This window comes from Coffea arabica, chromosome 2e, assembly GCF_036785885.1.
Source record: "Coffea arabica cultivar ET-39 chromosome 2e, Coffea Arabica ET-39 HiFi, whole genome shotgun sequence".
NCBI classification, from domain to species: domain Eukaryota; kingdom Viridiplantae; phylum Streptophyta; class Magnoliopsida; order Gentianales; family Rubiaceae; genus Coffea; species Coffea arabica.
In genome coordinates, this window is record NC_092313.1 from 14312467 (window position 1) to 14337320 (window position 24854).

Consider the following 24854-nt stretch of genomic DNA (forward strand, 5'->3'; position numbering starts at 1 on the left):
TCCTCGAAGAAAATTAGACAAAATGAACAGACTAATACGTGACAGCAATAACTCTATCAAAAATTTCAAATTAACCCACAACTAATAATTATCACATCACTTATCCATCAGGTTTTTTAAAAAAATTGCACCCATTCTGTGTGTTTTTGTTCTCATTAGTCAAACCTACAGCAGAAATATTGCATAATATGAGATAATCAACTCCTACAGTCCCTCCAAACAGCTTCAAACAAGGTATTTGACAATGGAAAATCTCCTAAAATCCAGTAGCAAAAACATAAAATTTTTCACACAATAAAGTCGAGATAGCAAGTACCTAAACCATAGCAGAACAGATATTATGAACCACTTTCCACGGAAATTTATACCCACTAAAAATCACGGTTTTTTCCTGTTCCTAATGTTACCTAAACACAACCATGAGTAAATTCTATAAGTGCAAACATGGAAAAAGATTAATATTCTTACCATTGGAATTCCAGAAAATTTAAAATCCAGAGATCGTTAGCTAAATGTATATTTTCACTTACATCTCAATCACAAAATGAAAATATAAAATATTCATAATCAGACAGAATAATCAGATCTTACAGATAATTCATCCAAACAATCCATGCAAGTAGCAAAAAAAATAAAAAATCAAAAGTGAACATTTAAACCTATCTGAGCAATTACTGCACCAAAAATTTTTTTTAAATGCAGCCAATAAAACTAAACAGAAATTCAAAGGAATCAGAGAGCTTACAGTGGATACACCGGTCTAAATTTCAGTTCGATTGATGGCAGAGAAATTGAAAAAGAAATGACAAAATGGTGAAACAAAAGAGGAACTGTACATCTATTTTGGGGAATTCTTTGGATTTGTAGGGTTTACATAAGAAGTATGCTTGGAAATCGGGTCGGGTGCCCGAAACGCGTCGTACTCGTTCTTGGATCTTATTGGAGGACACTAATAGTACTGCAACGGTGGTTTTATTATACGGGTGCACTCAATGTATGTACAATTTAAAAATAATTAAAATGAATTAATTTTATACAAAAAAAATTTTTTTACGTAAATCAAATTGATATGAATTTTTACTTAAGAACTTTGGTTTATAATGTTTTAGTAATTTGGTATTCAGATTAGTGCTGTTACATGTCTATAAAGGCAAAATGTGATTAGATGATGAGGGAAAAAATTAATTTTTTTTGTAAGAGTGACGTTAAAAGTTCAAAAAATGACCAAAATTATTTATACCAACTGCCACTGGTCTAACTTTTTATATTATATAGATGATTGATTTTGAGGTGAGAAGCTGGAGTTTTTTTGTTTTTGAAAAATTACAAAAACGGATATTTTCTTGTGGTACTGTACAATTTTTTTGTAATGTTAAGTTAGAATAGAACAATATAAAAAGAGGAGATAGGTACCCTTTTTCTTTGTGTCGATAATGAAATTAAATTTGTTTTTGTTTGAAGTATAAGATTGAGTCTTGTCGAGGATATTCTATCAAAAATTAATTAAAGGAAGTTTCAAATCATCAGAATATTCAGATTTAAGGTCAGAGCCAACAGGAGGATGGTTGGAAGTTGATTTTGACCATTTCTACGATAATAAGTAGGAAAAGGTCAAAGGGTTTGTTATATTTTTACTATTCTTCAAAAATTTTCTCGAAATGAAGCAGCAATTTGCATAAACATTTACGAGTAAACTTCTCTTTTAGTTGTTTATCTCAGGGCAAAGAGAGATAACCAAGCAACCATGCAAATTGGTCGATGACAAAATTAGTTTATCTCGACAAGTTTCGGAATCCAAATGTCACTTTCATCTGCATTACAACCTGAACACCAATAGATGAACATTCCAACTTCAAACTGTACGACTGAAAATTTACACAGCCAAGGAGCAAAACAAATTGAAAACACGACCAACCACCTGGCTTTGAAACTTTACGCCCTCACATGTATCCTGGCTTCCTAAACCAACTTACCAACCTTCTGGTTTGAAATAGAGGTCAATTGGAAATTGCAATTGCCCTCTAGCTGAAGGTAGTATCCAAGAACCAACCTTCTAAGTAGTTGTGTGCTTGCACGTAAAAAGATAAATGAAAAGGGGGAAAACAGGAAATGAAGATTAGTCTAAAGGCTCGTTCATCGTCGAAACTGTGGCAATAAGAATCAGTATTTTGCAGGAGCAGAGAAAAAAAATTATCCACCTTTGATTCTGAACTTCTACAATCAGCTCTACGTTATATGGGAATGTAAACAAACTTTTAAAACATTCCCTTTGATATGAACAGGGGTATTTCAACTAATCAGAAAGATGGTATGAGCTAAGCTAGTAGATTCGTCATCTAACACTGTCAAATCAATTTGACTTTGCAAACAAGATAATTCCATCTGATAACAAGTTTTATCTTGTAGGCAAGTTCTGTCAGCAGCAAACTTTTAGTGATTATAGCAGAAGAAGTATCAATTATGAGCAAGCTTGTATTTATGCTGGCAACTTAAGCTTGGCGTTGTTTTTCCAGCTGCAAAACCAATTTCTGGGTTAGTTTTTGTACATTACAGAACCAGAACGATCCATCATTACTAAGTTTAGATCTAGTTACCTGAGAAAGTAGTAATAGAAGAAATCTGCATAAAGCGCTGTTTGGACGAGACCAGAGATGGAAGCTGAGAAAAAGTAAAACGTTTAGGGTAAAATGTTATAAACTAAGGTTAAATGTTAGAATAATACACCCCACTGTCAAAACTCTTACCTATCCATCGACCGAAATGTGCCTCTGTGAAATAGCGGTAAATCCAGTTCAAGATGTAGAACCCGCGATAAGCCCTGTAATCATATAACAAACAAACAAAGGCTAAGCAGAGTGAATCCAAGATATCCATCAACTTTTTAGACAAGTATATTGCAACTATGTCTCGGTAGAGGTACTATTGCAACCATCCTGCATAAGCACCATTGCGTATCGGGGCATATCTCTAAAGCTGAAATTGTTTCAACATTATTGTGGATGTTGCATGAAACTAGATTCATAAAGACAACTACTCATGCTTCTGCTTATGCTATGATTAGTGAATGCCTCCTCATGAAAATTCAGTGCAAGGGAGATACATTCAGGTTTTAGGTCCAAGGAAAATACAACTTACCATCAGACAGAAAAAAAAAAAAAAAGAATTTCAACTTTTGGTAGATTAAAAAAGTCCAAAATGATCAAGGAAAAATTAATTCAAGACAACGTAAACAATCAATAAAAAGTTTGGAAAGATATTAGACAGTCCCCAAAGTCACATTCCAAACCAAGTAAAGTTAACTAAGTCGTATTTCTGAGAAGTAGTCAAACAAAAGGAAAGTCTAAAATACCCAAGAAAGAAGACATATTGTCCAGTCAGATTGTCCACATTCCCACTTCTTTGCAATAGAACCAACTGGGGAAGAATTGCAACAGCCTCCAAGTATATTGAAAATGCCCAAAATATCTGCAATGATATCAGAAATGTAATGAGCAAAACAAGTGGGGTAATTAGATCTGTGAACAGAAAAATAAATATTGATGACAACTTCAGAAATAAATTGGTGTGAGTGAAAATTGTGTGGAACCAACTTGTGCATAAGCTTTAGATAATAGATGCAAGAAGCACTAGAATACATGTCAGGACATAAGAGCAAGCAATGATATAATTCTTGATTCCATGGATTAGTATAGTGTCAACTAATTTTCCACATGACAGATGGAGTAAAAAGAGAGCCTCAGGTTGTCTTTGCCTCATCTTATTTGTCCTTTAAAGAATAAAAGATCCAGAAATATCTTCAGGCAGAAAAATCACATAAGATTCAAAGATCACATTTCTTAAATTTGATCTATATAGTTCATTTTCTAACCAGATGCAAAAATTGTACAAGTAATGATAAATGTTGGAGTTGACCAAAAAGTTGTTTAATCAGCTTACTAAATCTTAGTTCAAGAACATTCAGGCCCTATTTACAACTTAACATTAAAAAGAGGAAAAGAGAATGAATTTTGAGAAACTCGTTTTCTTGTTTCTAAAGAAAAACAATAAGAAAAATTAATTGTAAGCAAAAATAAGAAATAAAAATCTACACTTAGACATCAACAACTCTCAATTACGTCAAATATCAACCTCTGTCAAAAGCCATAAATTAGAGTGAAGAGAAAAATGTGAAGGCAATTATATTCCTCGACTTGAGCACATTTTTTCTTCTGATAAACATTGGCATTTGAGAAACAAGTTTTTCAATCATCTTACTACATTTATTTCAAGAACATTCCGGACCTATTTGCAGCTTAGTGTTTTGGGAGGAAAAGCAAACGAAATATGAGAAAATCGTTCTCCTGTTACCAAAGAAAATCAAGAAGAAAAAACTAATTGCAAGCAAAAATAAGAAATAAATATCTACATTTAGACATCAAAAGCTTTCCATTATGCCAAATTTCAACCGCAGTCAAAAGTTGTTAGTCCAAAGAGAAATTGAGAAAGAAATCCTTGTGCTCCATACCAGCACATTTTCTCTTCCTTTCCTTTGCCTTCACTGTGGGTCTAAAAATCAATAAGTACTAAACTAAGCACAATAGTCCCTAGAAGTTAATAACTAAGGTACAATCTCAAAGGAAAACTAAAATTACAATCTCAATTATCACATTGAATGTAATTATGCTTAAGGTTGAAGTTTTCACAAACAGAAGAAAATTTCAGCCTTCAAATATCATAAATCACTCTAATCACTACACCAAATTCGGAAGTTCTTTTAATAGATAAAGGCTAATCTGATACTCAGCCAGAGGTGGCAAGCTAAGTTCTAGAGTTTTGCAAGTCACAACATTACCACTCACATAATTAATTCCTGTTACAATCTAGACAAACTATTTGGTAATCATGAATGGCTTTCAAAACTTTCAGACAAAATATATAGACACAAATAAATCGAACAAAACAACTGCAAAACAAGAAGTTTACCTCCCGAACTGTGAATTTCTCATGAAAAATGAGAGCCAAGACAAAGCTACCCAGAATAAGAAAGTAATGGCGAAATGTGTCCAGTTCACGATCATATGTGCGCCTCACAGCTCGGTGATACCGCATACACCACACAATTGCCAGAGAGCTCACAATAAACACCACTTTCATCACGGTATTGTACAAAGAGAAGAAATCAGTAAGCAGATCCAAGTACCGAGCCAAAAAGACAACCGCATACAGCTCCTGTGTCTTCAATGAAATCCCTAAATAAATTATCAACAAATTCAGATTCTTCCAGCTTTTTTAAATCCAACAAATGTCACTAGACACATATCTCTGAAGATAGATGCAAAAAAAGTAGCAGTCTACTCAAACACTAAAATCAAATAGTTGTTCAGCTCGATGATGAGCTCATCACTCAATCTGTAAACTCAAACTACCAAACTGGATCCTATCAGCAATCCCTCCTAAAGATAAAAGCAAAACATCCAATTTCCACATGCATGACTAATGAAACACCGCGAGTTAAACTAGGACCATGAGCAGAAATGTAAATTCTCAGTCCCACGGATAAGGAAAACAATACCAGTCGAAGTCCCCCCGGCACACACGCAGTCATTTTCCAAGACAAACAGACGAATTTATAATCAACAAGGAATTCATACAGTTTTACTCACATTCAACTCATCCAATGAGATACTACCCAAAAAAAGTCATAATAGAATTGCTGGAATGTAAAGCATTGCACTTAAAATCTTGTCTAACACAACAAGTCAAATACCCCATTAATACCTCAGAGAATCTTATACACATTAGTCTGAGTCTCATACATTTGCAGTCAGAACCAAGGATAAATCAGCTTCACTGAGCTACAGACGGTTGCAAAAATACTTATTTGGAAAAGCTAACTATTCAAGCATCACTGGAAACATAGAATACACAACGGCCACTTCTCAACAATCTTGACATGATGATGAATATCAAAATGGCAGCTCCTCACCCACCTTCCTTTCACCCAAAGAAAAGAATGAAATAATTTTCCTACATTCTTCATTAGCAAGCAGCTTGTACCAAACATCCAAATAACAAACATCTTGTATCAAATCAAACTTCTGATAGAGAATCACAATCCAGCAAAGTTATTTTAACTTTTTGTTCCACTAGGAATTGTTGTATCACCTTTTTTTTTTTGACAATTGATCAAAAATGCAATACAAATCATCTCTACAGCAGCTGGATGGACTGCAAAACATAAAGTTTATTAAAAAAAGCTTTGAGGACTTCTTGTTTGGGTTTGGAGTAATTATATACTTTTCTCTGAGCATATAGCAAATATTTCATTCCAGTATGTATTTTCCAGCATTTTTTACTACAGCTATTGCTTCTGATCTTTCCAATTTACTGTATAGTAATTGCTCCCTCATATTTTCCCTACATCTAAGAAAATCAATAATTAAACACAAAACCAAAATTTCAAACAGAACATTTGCATGTGTGGGCAGCATAAAGCAAGCAGCAAGTTCAAAAGCAGAATTCAAGATTTTCCAATGAAGATCCACCAGTCCTCTTAAAAGCAAAAGAAGATTGTCCCAATTTTGATGTTCTAAACAAAAGGAAAAAATTTATGACATGCAGTTTATACTCAAGCAGGAAACTTCATCAGGAAACCCCGGGTTAGTGCGGTCATTCCTCAGCATGTCATGTTGCATAATTCCCACAAGCTTGACAAGAATTCTTCTTGGACAAAAAGGAGATTACAAAATGCAGAATCCTAGGGAATATTAGCTAATTTATCTTCCTTGACTCTGATAGAAAGATGATGTAAATCTTTGAGATCGTTATCAACCCACTTGCTTTTCAATATATATTTTCCCCAATCAGTTATGTACCCTATACTAGTTAATTTATGTACAATTTGTTTAAGTGAACCATTCTTCAACTTTTCTGAGTATTCTTCCAATTCTCAATCAAATGAAACTGCATCATTTCTATTTGCACCCCTGGACATGCCCAATTATATGCAGGCTGACAGTCAGACCAATAGCTAATGCCAAACGCAGAATCCATCAAAACACATTTCATGTGCATCTACTTCATTCTTAGAAAAATAACTAAGCGAGATCTAACTGGCCAAATCAACTTTAGAGAGAGAGAGAGAGAGACAGAGAGATATATATTATCATAGTCCCAAACATGGGTATAACCTTGTTCAGATCTTGTATGTTGTACATTTCTTTGATCTACTGGGATTGAATAAAAAAAATGTTAAACACTGAAAACACTACTTTGCTAAAAGCTTATAAGCACAACTAATATTTTGAAATGTTTATCTAAGGGTAGACTTCATAAGCATCTCAGCGTAGTTTCATCAGCTAAAGAAAAAAAAAAGAACAAAAGAAAGATCTCAAAGAGTTTGTTGCTTACATATATAGGATCAACTCATTCACACAGGAGCAAAGCCCTAATCAATCTAATAGTAATATCAAATCATGCTGTAAAGTTACATATGGATGTAAAACCTCTACATATACCTACACGGCTACATAAAACCTGCCAAACATATGAAGGAGGCAAACATTTCCATCCTAAATAACTCAGTCCAACAAACTCAACCACTCAGACATCAACTATCAAATGATACACCCAGTGCACAACATCATTTTATGTATGCAAACTTAACTTAACTCCTGCCTGTTTTATTTTCCTTCTCACCTTCCAAACGAGGACCTAATTTTGGGAAAATTGCAAGCAAGTAACAAAAATAAACCACAGCCTGAAATACTAACAGTAAAGTTAATCCCAAATTGTTCAAGTAACTCGGAATGCATAATCTACATCTACAATACTCACTTCTAACATCTTCGTATCTCCATCCAATTATACCATGCCTTTTTCTTTTCTTTTCTTTCGCCTTTTTTTACATTATTAAATTACTCCAATTAGATGAATACAGTAATTACTAGCATAAACCCGAGATAACTCTATTCCAGACACTAATGCTAGCTTAAAATAAATTTAAATAATTCCTGAAACCTAAAAACAATTAGTTCCACTGACAAAAATCTGAAACAAAACGTGCTCAAAAATTAAAAACGTAAATTTAAGCTCTTCGCACCAAAAACACAGAATTAGTCAAATAAAAGCGAAAAAAATGGGGCAAAATAGCCGGACCTGAGCATGATTTCGTGGCGTAAATTTTGAGAAGAAGTACTAAAATACTCATCAAATGCGTCATATCACCAGCTAATCTGAATATATTCATCTTTGCACCCTGAGATTTTAGGCAGAGGAGTGGTAAATTCCAGAGTTTAGTGAGAGAAAGTGAATGAGAGGGACAGAGAGAGATGGGTTTTAAACGTCGGAAGAACGCAAAGGAATGAATGAGAAGTATGTGAGTGTGTGTTGGTTTTAATTTTTCCTTTTTTTTTTGGGAGTTGAGGGAGCGGGGGGGGGGGGCAGTGTAATGACGTGGCAGAGGCTGTTCGGTGTTGCGTGGATGACTTAGGCCACGTTATGGCATAATATAATTTTTTCTCCAAAAAATGGTTTTTGGGGAATTAATTCTTTTTTTTCTTTGAAGATGCTTCTAATAATCTATTCAGTTCTATTTTTTTTTATTTTTTTCCAAATATCAAGTAATAATTCCTTTATTATTTTATACAAACAAATCAATAAATTGTGGTGCTAAAAGTTGCGCTATTGACTTTTTATGATTCTAAAATCTGACTATCAATTTTTGGAGTTTTTAATTTATTTAATTTCTAATCATTCGGTATGTCACATCATCTTATCGTTATCAGTCTTACTTTCTTCTCAAGAAAAAGTAAAAATTATTCATCCAAAAAAAAAAAGTAAAACTAAATGGAAATGGTGGTATTTGTATAATCAAAAGAAAGAGACTTTAAAAAAAAAAATTTCCCTTCTATATAAATAAAGGCCAGTACGAGTCAGTGATTAATCATTTCTACTTGTTAATTTACTCCTAACAGGGGTGTACAAGTACAAAGCTCTTTTACGGATTTCAAAAACAAATTTAGGTTCCTTTGGATTACTATTTTCTTGAGTTTTTGTAAAAAAATGTACTGTAGCAATTTGATATATGTAAGGTAAAAAGGTGTTTGATAAATATATATATATGGAAAAGGTCAAAAATTTTTGGGGGAAATTGACTTTCCAAACAAGACAGCATTGAGCCAACGGGACTAGTAAGAAGACGTTTACAATTATCATTAAACATAAACATGATAAATCTTTCATATATATATATATATATTGAAAGTACATATATTAACAGGTTTTAGTGTATGTTACATCATTTTTATTTGGATTTTATCTCCGAATTTATATATATTGCAAGCGTTCATTCATATATATTAAAGTATAAATTGTCATTGTAAAAGAGACTTATCGAAAAAAAATTCACACATGTCCAAACTAATGTGTGTGGGTGACAATTTGAAGATATCATGGTATCTACATGTGTCCAAATAAATATACGTGTTTAAAAACAAATATATGTGTTTAAAAAATTTGTTTGATGGTAAGACTGTATGAAAAAGTACGTGAAAATGTGAACTAAAGGAAAGTGAGGCAAAGAAACGAGAAAATCACTTTCTTGTACATATGTCTTTGACAAGAAAACTTTTGAAATAAAATAAATAATTATGGATGTTATTATGTATAATTGAGACTTATCCTCTAAAATCATGCAATTTTTAACTATTCTTATGTTATACCTCATCGTCTAATAATAAGGTTATTTGAAGGAAATTTATCTCGAATTGAATTAAGTATTAGGCAAATCCTCACATCAATAGTGGAATTCAAACATATAATTTCTTGTAAGAAAGTGATCAATTCTTATCAACTGAGTCAACTTGTGTTGGCTAGCAGTCTTGAGATACCTTTTTTTTTGTCGAAACGATAGATGTCCTATAACCTAATCTAGTCTAGTCTAAGGGGAAGGGGAGAGGGTTCGATGTGAGTACAGACTCCATCGATGAAGGTCAATTAAGACCGCCACAAATTATGACAAATTTGTGGGAGGCAAGGATTGAACCCCTGACCTCCAGCATCACCTTTAATGGTGATGACCACTGGACCAAATGACCAGTGGCAGCAGTCTTGAGATACCACTTGCTAAGTTTCCGTTTTCTCCACGGAGCACATTTTTGTCCATGCAAGTTGCCAAGAAATTGACGGGACACAAGAAGGGCTTTTACGGCTTATTGTTGTGTTTGGATAACTCTCAAGTAGGTATTTCTATTGTTGAGTTTCCCTACCCTGGAATGCCTTCCTAAAACTTGATAAGAATCAAACTTGATAGTTTTATTTAAATTTCTTCGTGCAAATTATGTGGTCAATTATTGTCTCAAGTATAGACTGTCTATTACAACTTTATAACTACGTATTCAATTGATTCTTTTTCCTCTCTATAATCCTAACTAAAAAGGACGATAATATTACTTCACCACGAGACCCTTGTGCATACATCTTCAAAATTTATTATTGGAGAAAAATGAACCTTAATTCTCAAGTTGTGAACTTACTACATAGTAGTATGATTTGACGAGGTCATGACCCTTTTCTTTTCTTTTGTTACAATCATTTCCTTTGCATACTCTTTTATCATCGAATTGTCACAAAAGACTAACCTACGAAACATGCTTATATTCAACTCAAGATTGAGATCAATAAAAGTTTTAAGATTGATTCCTTCATAATTACAAATAGCCCTTGTCTCAACTCCTCCAAAAGTTCATCTTTGATAATAAACCATCGTCAATATGAGCAACACATAGTTGATCCTAACCACTCTTTAATAAAATTTACATGCTCATTTTGCATCTGCTACCAAAAACATTCAAGTCAAATTGAAGGTTTAGTAACACCATTCTCCAAAAAAAATGAGGAACGGGTGTTTGGATTGCCATTTTTTTTTTTTAAAAAAAAATTATCACGTTTTCCGTGAACACATTTTTCAATCACCTTTTTAACTCACATATATCAAATCGCTACAGTAATTTTTCTACAAAAAATCCAGAAAAATACAATCCAGTACAAAAAATCCAGAAAAATACAATCCAATATTTTTTGTGGTTTCTTGCTAGTCCAGATGGTCTAATCAATGGAGGAAGAAGAAGAAGAAGAAAATTTCTACCAAAGAAAATATTAGAAATCCTTTAACCTCCTCCATTTGCCCCATGCCATGTTAGCCTCTCCAATCTATTCATTCTTTTCCTTTTGTAAACTCAAGGATATCTCTAATTTTCCTCAAAAAAAAAAAAAGAATGCCTCTAATTTTTCTTGGACCCTGTTTGGTCCAAAATTTGAAACTCAATTATTATTTATTATGTTTGATCCAGCATTTTACTCTTCCTAAAAGTGAATCTTTATGGTCAATTTCAAGAATCTCATCTTCTAATACTAACAAAATTTGTCAAAAAAATCACATTATAAAAATATTTTTCAATCATTTTTTTTTTCATTTTTCAACTATCTTTCTACCTACTACTCCTATATGTTAAAATCATTTTATTATAAATACATTTCTTAATCAATATTTTTATCTTTCAACTATCTAATCTTACCTAATGTACATCACAAGGGGAAAATGTTCATCTTAATAATACATTTCCAAATAATTAATGTACAATCCAAGTAGGGCCAGTGCAACGAACTAGCCTTCAGTAGCACAAGGCAAAAATATAGCAGAGGGCCAGAAAGGGTTGAAAGCAGGTGGACTGTGTGTCCCTCTCTCTCAGTCTCTCTCTCTTTCTCATCACCTCTAGAAAAGGTACTAGCTTCTCCTTCCGTTGCTGTACAAAATACAGTAAAATACACATGGTACATAGGTAGGATATAAATAGCTAGAGTTGTGAGCACGCAAAATCACCTTCTTTCTTGAAAATACTAGAACATAATCCAAATTTCACTGCAACCCTTTTTCTCTCTGTCTTTCCAGCATATCTGTAGATATAGAGGTTCTATATCGTGGGGAGAAAGATCAACTCTAAATCATGGGGTGCGCTGGATCGCGTGCCAAAAAAGAAGGTTTTTGCTTTTGCTTTTGCTTTTCTATCCAGTAATTCGTGGCTTGTTTGTTTGTTTAGATGATTTCTTGATAACCCATTTGAGTTATTATCTGATTGAATATCTGGTAGCTGTTTTGGATGATTTTGGGTTCTGGGACTTTCTTGAAGTTGACTTTTTCTCTCTCTGTTTATTTTGAAGTTAGACTTAATTAGTGGTGCTTTCTTGGAAGTTCTTGATTGATTTTGTGAGTTGGTTCTGTTTTCTATCGTGGGGTTTTGGAATTTTTCGTATGCTTCAGCTGAAATGTACGTGGTTCCTAATTATTACCAATTTACCATGATGGTTTTCTGGTAAGATAGTGCGTTTGCCTATATAGCTGCAATCTTTTCTTTTCATTTCTTTTTTAATGTAATTTGTTATTTTGGGCTTGGCATTTCAGTACGCTAGATATCAAGAATTCTTTTTGGGGACTTGAGCTTTTCCTGTGTGGTAATCTACTTCATGTACTTGAATCAGATTCTTTTTTTTTTTTTTTACGGATGTTCATGGATTTCATTCTTGATTGAATGAAGATATCAGTTTCTTTTTCTTGTGCTTTTCCCTTTTTCTTGGTTGTGAAAAAATTTGAAAAACTATGTGGTATTTTAGGATTTTAGTTGAAGGCCTTGACAATTTAGCTATGAAATGAGCTAATAGTTGAATGACTTGAAAATTCATGTTTTTACAACCGAAGTAACCATCTTTATATGCAGGGACAATATAAAATACACATATCTTTATCCAAGAACTTCAGATACCTTTCCACTAGCACAATCTCTTGAATATTTCTTTTTATGAAGGTGGAGAACATACCAATAGGTGGTCTGGAATATGGCATTGCTTTTCATAAAGAAAAAGACACTTGAGCTTTTGCATATGAAAATGAAGATTCTTAAGTTAAAGGAGAATAATATAGCATTTATTAGTATTTCTACATTGTCTAACAAAATTAGAGAATATTGGGAAAATACTTTTTCCCTGGACAATGATTTAATCTTAAGACGTCCTATGATCAAATAGAAACAGAATATCCTTCAAATCACACCTTTTTGGGAATAGTAATATGTCATGTTAGCGTATCCTGAGAATTTCAAAAAAAATAAGATGATTTAGATGGAATGGATAGACTGCTTTGTACAGGGATATAAAGCCTGTTATGCGGAAAAGTGTTGCCTAAAGCTGCTGTATTTGTCATAGGCATCCACTGCTATTACCCAAAGCTTTTACCTGCTCTTGTTCCGGATAATAATTATTAGCCTGTCTTTCTAGATTCTTATCAATCAACTGATAGACCTCTTTAAGAAAGCATGACGCTGCATTTCAGCTGTCATACTATTTTAGCCTTTTCCTGGTTCTTATATAGTTATTGGTACTGTTATTTTCACACCTATTGTATCATATTATCTTTCTTAGGAGGCGTGGAAACTTAGATGATTAAAAATGTCATTTGCACCTGAACTGTCGCATGATGATACCATGATCATGTGTTCTGTGGTTAAGTGTTCTGTTTGGATTGGAGTGACCTTTGTTAAGTATCCTATATTTATCTTGCTCCCACTGCATAACAAGCCTTATGTTTAGTTTGTGTCAATGCAGTCTTTTTATTGGGCAATATACTGTAGTGTCTTTTCTTAAAATATGTGTCAGGTTGTACCATGATTTTACTCCTTAATTATTTTTCATTAATTTAAATGAATTCAAGCTTAGAAAGCATGAATCTAAGTTAGGTAAACTCCAAATGGTTCTTATGTCTGTGAGTAACCCTTTCCTCTCTTATTCTATAAACACTGTGTCAGGTCTGTTTTCTCTGAAGCTCTTTAGCTTTATTTCGATTGTGCTGCTCTCTTCCTAAAATTTGTACTAATTTTGCCATTCTTTCCATAGGATGTTTAATCTTACATTCTTGAGTGTAGTTTTAGAAGCTGTAGTATTTCTGTCTGCTAGATATTTGTAGGCCATTTAAAATTTAGTAAATCTTCTATTGCTGAACAGAAGAATGAAAAGACGAAATTCTGACAACATGAGTGCTACAGAAGCATTATACTGTTGTAGAAAGTGAAAGAGCGGAAAGCTGTGCAAGTTGCCAATAAAACTTATCAAAAATACCTTTCTAAATTTTCAACATCATATGAGTGGAAAGAATTGTATGGAGAGAGCCTTGTGGCTTTAAAATAGGTAGATTTCAGGAATGTTCTTTATGAATATGTTGGAAGAGATGCTGAAGCACAGGGGGTAGGATTGTAAAAGGTACAATCTTATTGACATGCCAGACTACATTAAGTTTTGGGAATCAAGTCATTCAATTCTTCCTAGTTTTGTGGCTTCATAGATGTAGATAGTTAATTTAAGTGTATGTTTGCTCTATCTTGACTAGTGGAGATAAGACATGTCCTTGCACGTTTTAATAAATAAAATTTGCCAGTTCTGTTGTGCTTGAACATTGCTATTTTTTTAACTCATTACATGTAAATATTTTGCAGAACCTGTTAAAAAGATACGAAAGCCAAAGCCTTGGAAGCATTCAGAACCAATAACTAGGGCTCAGCTTGTACAGATGCGTGATGAGTTCTGGGATACTGCTCCTCATTACGGTGGTCGCAAAGGTTGTCTTTTCAATTGTTCAGTTTTACTTTTTTACTATTATTTTTAGCCGCCTTCATTTGTTAAATTTGTCACAAGATAATTTGAAGTATCCAGTATAAAACTATATGCAAAACTGAATTTAGCAGCGTATCCCATAGATTTGTCCATTTAGAGTCTTCTGAAACTTAATCTCCTAAGCGATATAGGAACACGATCATGTTAGTTTTGCCAAAAGAGTAACCCAAAAAGAAACATTTACTCTAATGTCTGTAGTAAAAGCATTACCTTTACAAATATTCATTTGTTATCAACATTCCAATTTCCATTTCTTGGAGTTTAGGCTATTTTATATCTGTTTTGTTTTGTATAAATCAGATATGGCTTTTATTTTAATATGCTGCCTGTCCATTATTTATTTTGCTTGTTTGACCTCTCTTCTCTATGAAGGTACTGTATAGCTTCAAGAAGCTCCCCAGTTTCATACTTAGAGTTTGAATATAGTTGTTATAAAAAAGAAACTTTGCCGAAAAATGAATGTGGAAATGTACAAAAGTAAGAAGAGCAAGCTAACTAATAGGACACCGTCACATTCGTTCTTTTTGCTCTAAAGGGGGTAATTTTTGAAAAACAGCTCAACCTAAGTCTAAAATGAAACTCAGCCTGTCTCACATGGTTTGTCTTGGCCTCCCCCGAACCACAAACCCCCCCCCCCCCCCCCCCCCCCCCAAAAAAAAAAGAAAGAAAGAAAGAGGAAACCCAATTATTCAGAGGTACCTTGACTTTCAAAACATGTTATAAACATATTGAGATACAGAATGTGAGTATTTCGGAATGACTACATATATCCATTTTCTTTATATCACTTGAAGTGAAAAGCTATAAATTGATTTTCCCGCTTTGATTTCCCTTCATCGGCAACATCTACTATTCAAAATTATTTTTGGAGTCATATGCAATAGATGCTTAATTTGGATCGCAGAGATTTTGAAATTAAATCAAGTCTCTAGTTATAGGTTTCTGTGGTATATAATCAGTGAACTCAATGCTTGTAGCTAGACACTCGTTTAATGCTAGGATCGCCATGGCATGACATCTTGTTTTGTTTTGTAATGATACATAAAATATTGAGTTGCTCTTTTATAAAATGAATAAATTTGATTCAATTCCTCTGCTTTAGCTTGTACAGATGCCTATGCTGTGGAATGGTTTTGCTTTGCATTCTTTACAAAATACATTTGTAAATTAATCCTGGTAATCGTAACTTTGGATGCGGTTCTTTGTTTGAAACGTCTTGTAGGAAGGAGTGCATTTGAGTATGAAATGGTCCCTTGTGCTTACACTGTATTGTTATAATCTTAAAGTTTGAACATGACCTTTTATATTCCTATGTTCAACCTGCATAAGTGAGGCTCCAATGGTTACAATAATTATAAATTGGGATGGCTTTCCTCACAGCCTCTGCCTCATCCTTTCTTTTCATACCTAGTTTGATTACCTCACCCTGCATCGTACTATTGTATTTTCGGGAGTCGTTGCTGCTAGACCTCACAGGACAAGTTGTGGGTGGGAATAGAAAACAGAATTGCATTTATGTTTTCCTTTGTGCAACATTCGAGTGTCTAGTCTTCTTTCACAAGACCAGCACTGCAAGTTCTCCTTATCACCATTTCAGTTCATATCCTTGTCACCACTCTCATCCTGCCACAAGCTCTTTCTGTGAGCACCTTGATTGCATCTTTCTCTATGACATGGTTTAAACAGCACCTTTGCTTGCTGAGGCAACAATCTCACCACTTTTGATCTGTTAGCATAATCCCAAGAGACCTTTATCAACCCTTTGTATGTGAGATTGGGTCCGGTTAAATGATCTAGTGATTATGGTTGATGTTGGTGTATTTTAGAAAGAATAAATGCTTCCCATGGCTGTACTAATAGTTCTCTTGTCATGACTAAGGGTCTGCAGGTAGGGAGAGCATATGCCTGGTGCTGCAAAATGGTTAATAATTTTAATTTGAGTAACTTGAATTTTTTTGATTTGTGAACCACATACATATTTGGATAGAGGTCTGGGTATCTCTTTTTCTATGCCTTGTGAACCAAATACAAGATGTAGTTTGGATGACCTTTTTGGACTCCTCAAATCACAGATGTCTCAGGCATTGTCAAGTCATTGTAAAATCCATTAACCACATGATCGCTTTGTACATTCATTGCCTGAAAGTGCAATATGGTTAAGTGGAATAGGTTACAGATGTAGAACAAGATTTATCTTTGGGAGAAGAACATGAGCTGAAGTTTCACTTTTAAGTGCCCGTGGATAGATGCAGAGTATCCTAGTGAAAGCCCATCCTGACAGTGTCGTGTCGTTCATCAGCCTTGCACCAGCCTCAATTCTCTAGATATGTGGATGGAATTTATGCATCATCTTTTACCTAAAATTGAAAACACCTCAAGAGGTTTTGGGTTAGTTTTAGGATCCTATTGGATTTCTTTTGCACTAGCCTCATTTTTGCAGTCACTCAAAAAATTTTGTGTAGTATACTGTGTTAAATCTGATGAAGCATGATTTTCTTTAGGAAGTAAGTTCTATTCTTCAGAAATCTCAGATGACTGTTATACATAAAGCAGTGTCTTTTTATGATGAATCACAGATTTTTTGAAGAGTTCATATTTGAATCTGTACAATTCAAATAAGTAAACTCAATCTTCCACTCCCTATGAAACCAAATGGTTATTTGGTTGAGTTTCTTCGATCAGATATTTTTTTTGTTTTTTTTTTTTTTTTTTGGGGGGGGGGGGGGGGGGGCGGGGAAAGGGTGAGGGAGAGGAGGGTGGAAGTGGCAGTTATTACTTTTACGCTTCTGCTCATGGGGATAATTATCTCATGGTTTTTCTTTACTTACTTTTTCATCTCCCTTCCACCCATTACCTTTCCTTGTGTCTGACTCCATGTATGGATGAACAGATCATAAAGTTGTATATCCGAATCTTTTTTAGATTGTTAAGCTAAGACTGAATAGAACAGAGAGAGAGAGATACCACAATAGAGTTGTTCCCTGATTTTTGATTGGCTTCATTTATGCTGCACCTTATAGGTCTTCATGTGTTTCACTTCATATTCTACACTCCACTTCGTCTTTTGGTGTCATTGAGGTTCATATTTGTGCCAGGTTTAAGAAATTACTGAGATACCTTGCCACCCTGCTGGGTGCTGGGAAAGCGGTTCTGCTGGTACTGCTTGGTATCAGAATGCCATGATATATGTGGTTTATCCATCATTGTTGCTGGCAACTGTGGTACATTTAGAAGTTCTAGAATGAAACTACAAATTGAACGAATATCCTTTTGCATTCTCAGAGATCTGGGATGCATTACGAGCTGCAGCTGAGGCAGATTTAACCCTAGCACAAGCAATCATTGACAGTGCTGGTATTATCGTTCAAAACCCAGACTTGACAATCTGCTATGATGAGAGAGGTGTGATGCAATTTAGTTTTCACTTTCTTTTCCAGTTTCTGATATTTCAATTAACATAATTTTTATTGGATGTACTTAACTTTAAGATTTTTGTTGCAGGTGCAAAATATGAGCTACCCAGATATGTTTTGAGTGAACCAACCAATTTGATCCGCGAGAGCTAAAGAGAGAGCCTAATACAACATCATACTGAGACTGTAAATCGTGTAAATTACTGCATCCTCATTTCTTGCTAAATTCAGCCAAAAATCAATCCTGCTTGGCGTTTGATTTTCGTTCAAGATATAGAGGTTCTTCGTAAGATGCTTCCCTTCTAATATGCGCAATAGACTCCTCCTAACAAACAGCTACTGTATATTGTGGATGGTATTTCTTGTCAATGTGGTTGCGCGTGATAATTGTTTATTCGCAAATATACATAAATGCTAAGTAGCTGGTCATTTTCAGAATTTACTTGATGTGGTATTTTGTCCTAGTAAAATAGTAAAATAGAAAAAGGTTTGTTCTCCTATGCTTCTTGTAGAAGTCTTGGGGCCATTTTACTCGGTATTTGTGAAGTTTTCTGTAAGCTTTCTATCAGCATTGTGGTTTGTTGATAATCTCGAATTTCTTTGGTTAACAGTTAAAATCAAGTCTTGCTTAATGCATCTCAAATAGTTGGGAGTTTCCTAGAAAACGTGCCAGAAGTGTTGTTTTACTCTATTACATGATGGTTTAGTTTGTTTTTGGTGTATGTGTGAAATGCAGCAGGATGACAAGGCCTTGGTGGGGTTGGTTTTTTCTTTTCTTTTGTGGTGGAGAGATTGTAGATGACAGCAACTTGCATTATTATTGTTTTGCATGTTGAAAAACGCGTCCATTGGTTGCTATTGGAGTTAAGCATGTGTGCATTAGTCTCAAAGTCCAGCTATGGTGTTTGACTTGGAATTGAGAGTTGGAGAGGGTACTTATTTGGAATTTCCTTGTTTTGCCTTTTTGGATTAGTTAGGTATGTCTCTTACGGACAAGGGGCCGAACAGTTATCAAGAAAACCGTTCAGGGCGATTTTGTGCAAAATGCACACGGCGTAACGCACTTTCAACAACGTATAATTATAGAACAAAATTTTTTAACATGATGTGAAAAATGAGGTACGGAATAAGATCTAGATCTTACAATTTTTTTTGGCCAAATCTTGGCCATAAACTTTCAGGAATGATTGCTTTTTCCTGCCCCTCTTCCTTCTTTTACCACACTTAGGCTGAAGCTTCAGGTACTGAAGGTTAGCTACTTCGCCTTACCAAACCCTGCTCTCTTTGGAAGTGGCATCATCAAATCCACTTTGACATCAATTATGCTATAGCCCAAGGCAAGGTATTTCTTGGGTAAACAATTAAGATGCACACTAAATTCAAGAAAATTTCACATTTCATGGAAAAAAAAGGGCCATGTATTAGAAGAGAATTGTAATGCATAGGATACATACCATACACATGAGAAGATAAATAATTTTGAAGTGAGCCCATAATATGCAAAGTTCTAAAATCTTGCTAATACCCTCTTTTAGAACTTCATAGTTCTGACGGTACTAGTATGTTTGCAGCCATCCACGAGAGCCTAAAAAGAAAACAATTGCCTTATTGGACTTATTTCCCAAAGCCCTTCTTGCCCAATTCCATGGACAATGGACACAAGGGGATGAACTCTATTGCAGACTCACAGTCTTTATATTGGCTAGAATCTTTTGATAGTATCATATGCATGTGTGTTCCATGTGTGCATGCACAGACTTATATGTGTGGCTCTGGTAAACTGCGCCACTGAGCTTGTTTTTATTTGATTAATCTGGTTACAAATTCAGCTGCATGCTTAAAAGATGTACAAAACTACACTAAATTCCAAGTTCTTGGAAATGGGCTCTCGAAAACTTGCTCAAATCTCCACGTATAATTCTACCGATTGGAGAAGCCTAGATCAATTCATTCAATCTTGAGTAACTACAATTCAAATGCATGTACCATCCTTCACCTTCTTCCCCCCCCCCCCCCCCCCCCCCCCCCTTCCCCCCTCTCTCCCTAAATTATAGTCGTATTTGATGGACTGAGTTAAAGCCAACATAATGTATACAAAATTAGGTTTGATTTTTATATAACTTGAAAATTTTACTACGTACGATTTCTTTGACCATCGAGCAAAGCTCAGCATAATTCGATTTTTTCGACGTGCATTGGTCTTGTCTTATGCTAATTAAGCCAGGTTCGACCCTAATTTGATAATTAACCAACTATAACTTACATTCATGCTTAACTTGATTAAATTTATGAATCAAACTTTGAATAAACTCTTGATGAGCCAAACGTCAATCGACTACTATCAAGAGGGGTGCGATTAAGAAGCGCCAAAGGAGAATGTAGATTTATGAATCAAATCTTGAATTGTTTTTTTTCAGTAGAAGAAATGTTGGGTTTAAGAAGTGGGGAAAGGGAATGAAATTTGAACTTAAAATCTCTACATCACAAGCCTATGATTAGTATCAAGTATTTTGGTTCGCATTTCAACTCTAAATCACTTTACCATGTCCCCTTGTTTGTCTAGTTGATCTGAGAATGAATCCCTTTTTAGCCCAAAACTCATCAAATTGACCAATTAAACAGTCCTGCAGGGTCCAAATCCTCAACCAATTTTGCCTTTATCAGGCAGGATTTCTCCACACAAAATCCAATCAAATTATTTATACATGCTGGCATGTTTATTATCCCTATGTTTCCCTCTACGGTGGGAAGTTAGCGACGGCGGCCGCAAAGATGCATGTGATTGTGTGACCTTGTGAGTAATGAGTTACTTTGAGGGAAACGTGATGAACAGTGCCCTTCTCAAGATTAGGGAATGATTTCACCCCATAAGTAGGAAAAAGAAAATTAGACCATGGAACATATACCCAAAATTTTGTCCCTTTGGAACTAGACATGTTTTAGCTTTGTCCAATGACTATTAATGATGCTCTCCACACTTTGTAATCAAAGATCAAAGAATTCAAGGAATCTTAAACAAAGGTCAACAAAGCTATTGTGTAGCCTCATATGCATGCATTTTTAGGCCTAGGTTGGATCTCTAGCCAATAATTAAGGGAGATGAATATCTCAACCAAATGTTGACATTCATGCCAAGACAATGGTAGACTTGTTCTCTTCAACAAGTTTTGGTTCTACATTTTGGGATTTTTGCACATGCCCTTGTTCTCAAGGGGGGAATCAAGTTACCTTTTCATTTCAAATTGCTATGGCACCATTTGCTTGGAGAGTTTCAAAGTCAAGATTATGATTCGAAATTAATTCAAATGGTTTGAAATTAGTTCTACAGTATGTGAAATGTGACTTCTGGCAAAAAGAAAAAGATTACCCATTTTGTCGTGAACTATTTTTTCCTCCAAACTTTTCCAGTCTGGATGTTTCATTCCCGGTTTGTTTTCTGTTCGAGGGATATATTAATATTGTGTGCTGACCCTCCACATGATATCCATGATGTTTTGTTCTCATTAAGTTATTCATAAGGGATTCTTTTTGTGTTAGTATACCTAATTTATAATCAATTTATCGTTTGCACATGCATATATTGAATGTTGTTTTGCATTTAATTACTTTCCCGATTTAGTTATATTTTTTCACCAAACTAATAGTGATGCCTCAAGAAAATTGTTAAGAGACGAGGAGACCCTGGTCACTAAGGTTGAGGCCCGAAGAATTCCATATTTGGGTTCAATTTCCTCATTTTCTCTCATTATTTATTAAATTCCATCACTTGTCTCATTTTTTTAATAGGTGCTTAATGGGTACTGATTAAGAGAGGTATCACGTGCGCGCGCGTGCGTATGTGTTTATGTAGTTAATGGATACTGGTTAAGAGGGGTATCACATCACGTTTATATATATACAAGCTCAACCGGTACCATTAACCTAGGACAAATCTTTTATCTATTTTAGTTTTCTTCCTTGTGCATGATTTGTGTCTATCCTAATCATTTCCTACCAAAAAAAGTTGTCAAGAAACCAGATAGGGAAGAATTAATGTTTGACACCATTGCCATTATTATTCGAATTAGCATTTAATTCTTGTCTTCTATTCCAGAATGAGAAGAGGTGAGAACCAACCGATCCCCAATTTTCTAAGCTTTCTTTTTGGATAGACACCTTCCTACCCTAATGAGAATTAAATCCTAAACTCCTTACTTCTCACCCAATATATTTTGATTAAAATGAGTAGGAAAAATGGTTCTCATCATTCAGATGTTTATGCTCTGCTTTTTGAGTCATCATTTAATTAACTCATGATCTAAACCTATAATTATTACACTAAAATGTAGGACCAAACTTTTGTTAATTTCAGTTCTGAATGATTCATGAACAGTCACATGAGCATATGCTCATGCTACAGTCGCATCAGAAAGTACAAATGTCATATGTGCAGTCTAGTTCTCATATAGTTACTGTTTCTCAAGACTGACAACACATGATGACGGTATTCTGTGATCAATTTTTTTCACTTTGAATCAACTGAACGACAGAACTTAGGTGGTCCAGTTCCACTTTCTTATAATTTCTCACAGAGAATCCGAGAAAATCCAGTTTCTGTGAAATAGCCAACCCCAGGAACCCTATATAAGATGCTACTGGGTTCCCTTCTTTTCCTTTTTGGGTCAGAATATACAATAAAGATAGAGACACAAACAAATAGTTAAATAAAAAGTTAAAAGAGCATCAAAGAGAAAGATAATCCATGCCACAAGTAGATTATACTAGTACTGTAATGCAGACTGTTTCTACATGATTAATTAATGTTGAGACATTAATAGTTTCAAAATAAGCGCTTTACGAGTGGTCAAAGCTCAGTAGTTGCTAAGAGAAGATAGACCTTCCATGAAGTTTAATATTTGCATGTTCTTATTTAAATAAAGGATTAATATTTTATATATTAATAGTGTATATACTATTATTATTAGATGCATGATAATTAATCCAAATTTGAATTTGAAATTTAGATTTTGCATATGTGTCATGCATCCAATTGCAATAATTTATACTCTCGACATATATTGGGTTATCTAAAAGATTAACTCACTAAAAAGTTGTTTATCTGTTATTTGAACTCTACACCATTAATGATTGGCTTTAAAAAAATTACTTTTCTATACAAATATTTTAAAGACAAATTCATCTTTTCAAATTCAAATTGGTTGCTTTTTACTGATACGTTTTTATTAAGAAAGAAAAGAAACATGTAACTAGCGGAAGAAATAAGTTCTAAATATTGGAAGAGTTAAAATATTCATACTTGTTGGGTTTTCATTGAAGAATTTCATTGAAATACTTACTACACATAAAAACTCACGTACAATACTTCAAAAATTTAATTGTGGTTTCCCGTTTATTGCTACAGAGAAAATTGCTGATTTTAGAAAAAAGAAAGGATTAGTCAGAAAAACTCTCTTTAAGATTTGGTTAAAGTTACAGTTATGTTTCATAACGTTTATTTCTTCTTACTTTACCTCCTTATTTTAGCCCAACTCATCAAGTTGACCATTAAAACTTGTGTTGACAAAAATACAATTCATTATAACAAACCGTTCAAATTTAGTGATAAAAATGCCCTTCCACATTAGTTATGAGGAAAGATCCCCCCCAGGATTATTTGAAAGTTCAGAGCATAGGATTTGATTTTTATCAAGGAATAATTGATTTTTTTTAATTAGTTCGATAAGATAAATCAGAATACTGATATTATATTTCTATTCAGAATCATCACGCATGTAATAATTACTTTAAATCGGTAGACCTTGAACCCCATGAAAAAGGAAGACAAATATATGTTGTGCTGTAAAGTTTGTCCTTTTTCCACAGTCCTTGACTGCAATACAGCGGGTACTTCTCTTCCATTTTTCTGTTTAAATATTGTTCATTACTAGTAATAGATTGGGAACAGTTCACCATTAATATTCCAGATTTTTATGGAAATCAGAAGAAGTTTTTAACGGTAAACATCCATCCATCAATAGACGTCAATGCATTATCATCACAGGTGACGTTGATTCTGACTGATGGTCTTAGTGATCCCTTCTTCTGATGTTAAAATAATAATGCTTTCCTTAGCCCCACAGCATTTTTCAGTTTCAGGGTTATAACTGGACACGGGACAGCGCAGCGAGATGACTTAGTTGTATCATGAAGTCATGTTTCTTAATTCTTCTTTTTCTGTTGGCAACATTGGCAGGAAATGACACAATTAATTTGTGTACTAAATTTTTCCTGCATCAATTGGCAGAAAAAGTGAACTTAAATAGAAAAGATCATCTCAAGAGAGACAATAAATCTGATTGTACACTTTTGAATGGTAAATTTAATACAGAGGCATTAGATGTTCTAGGTTTAAATCCTCTGCCTCTTTCTCAGTTCTTAAATCCATTCTCTTATTGAAAATTTTTTTATTCGAAAAGAATGGCAAAAAAATCCATTTTTTTTTAGATGTTATGTTCCTGAAAGTGCTTAGGGAACACACATTCCGAAAAATCCATTTTCAAAAAACATATCAAGAGGTTAACAACCTTTTTGTTCTTTCTATTGTAAGATTTATTCTAGAATTAAAACAACTATTTAAAACATAATGAGCCGATATTCTTATCATATTTAACACTAATACAGTTATCATTATTAGTATTTTTATCATCATCATTGTTTTGTATTATTATTATTATCATCACAACATTAGAGTATCTCTCTATATTC

General features: G+C 34.1%; 2 protein-coding genes across 4 annotated transcripts; one reads left to right on the forward strand and one right to left on the reverse strand.

Annotated features, from left to right (window-relative positions):
• Positions 1-2136: 2136 nt before the first annotated feature.
• Positions 2137-8373, reverse strand: LOC113726208 (ER lumen protein-retaining receptor A). Its single transcript, XM_027249797.2, has 6 exons — positions 8137-8373; positions 4963-5228; positions 3350-3465; positions 2745-2818; positions 2595-2658; positions 2137-2513 (listed from the first exon to the last, which is right to left on the reverse strand). The coding sequence occupies exons 1-6, from the start codon at positions 8225-8227 to the stop codon at positions 2477-2479; spliced, it is 648 nt and encodes a 215-aa protein (XP_027105598.2). The 5' UTR covers positions 8228-8373; the 3' UTR covers positions 2137-2476.
• A 3253-nt stretch (positions 8374-11626) lies between these two features.
• On the forward strand, positions 11627-18548 carry LOC140004138 (uncharacterized). Of its 3 annotated transcripts, none has more exons than XM_072079115.1 (5): positions 11627-11761; positions 11930-12018; positions 14520-14642; positions 17980-18099; positions 18199-18548. In XM_072079115.1, the coding sequence occupies exons 2-5, from the start codon at positions 11985-11987 to the stop codon at positions 18261-18263; spliced, it is 342 nt and encodes a 113-aa protein (XP_071935216.1). In that variant the 5' UTR covers positions 11627-11761; positions 11930-11984; the 3' UTR covers positions 18264-18548. The 3 variants fall into 3 exon arrangements, with proteins under 3 accessions (XP_071935216.1, XP_027105599.1, XP_071935217.1); XM_072079116.1 differs by having other exon boundaries at positions 11685-11819; XM_027249798.2 differs by having other exon boundaries at positions 11682-12018.
• The last annotated feature ends 6306 nt before the right edge of the window (positions 18549-24854 follow it).

Bases quoted from the DNA above. Each gene is read 5' to 3' on its own strand.
- LOC113726208 (XM_027249797.2), bottom strand. From the start codon at position 8,227: ATGAATATATTCAGATTAGCTGGTGATATGACGCATTTGATGAGTATT. The intron at 3,466-4,962 runs GTAAACTTCTTG...ATATCATTGCAG, and splicing joins AGAAATTCACAGTTCGGGAG to ATATTTTGGGCATTTTCAAT. The intron at 2,514-2,594 runs GTAACTAGATCT...TTGGTTTTGCAG, and splicing joins TTCTATTACTACTTTCTCAG to CTGGAAAAACAACGCCAAGC.
- LOC140004138 (XM_072079115.1), top strand. From the start codon at position 11,985: ATGGGGTGCGCTGGATCGCGTGCCAAAAAAGAAG. The intron at 12,019-14,519 runs GTTTTTGCTTTT...AATATTTTGCAG, and splicing joins ATCGCGTGCCAAAAAAGAAG to AACCTGTTAAAAAGATACGA. The intron at 14,643-17,979 runs GTTGTCTTTTCA...TTGCATTCTCAG, and splicing joins TCATTACGGTGGTCGCAAAG to AGATCTGGGATGCATTACGA.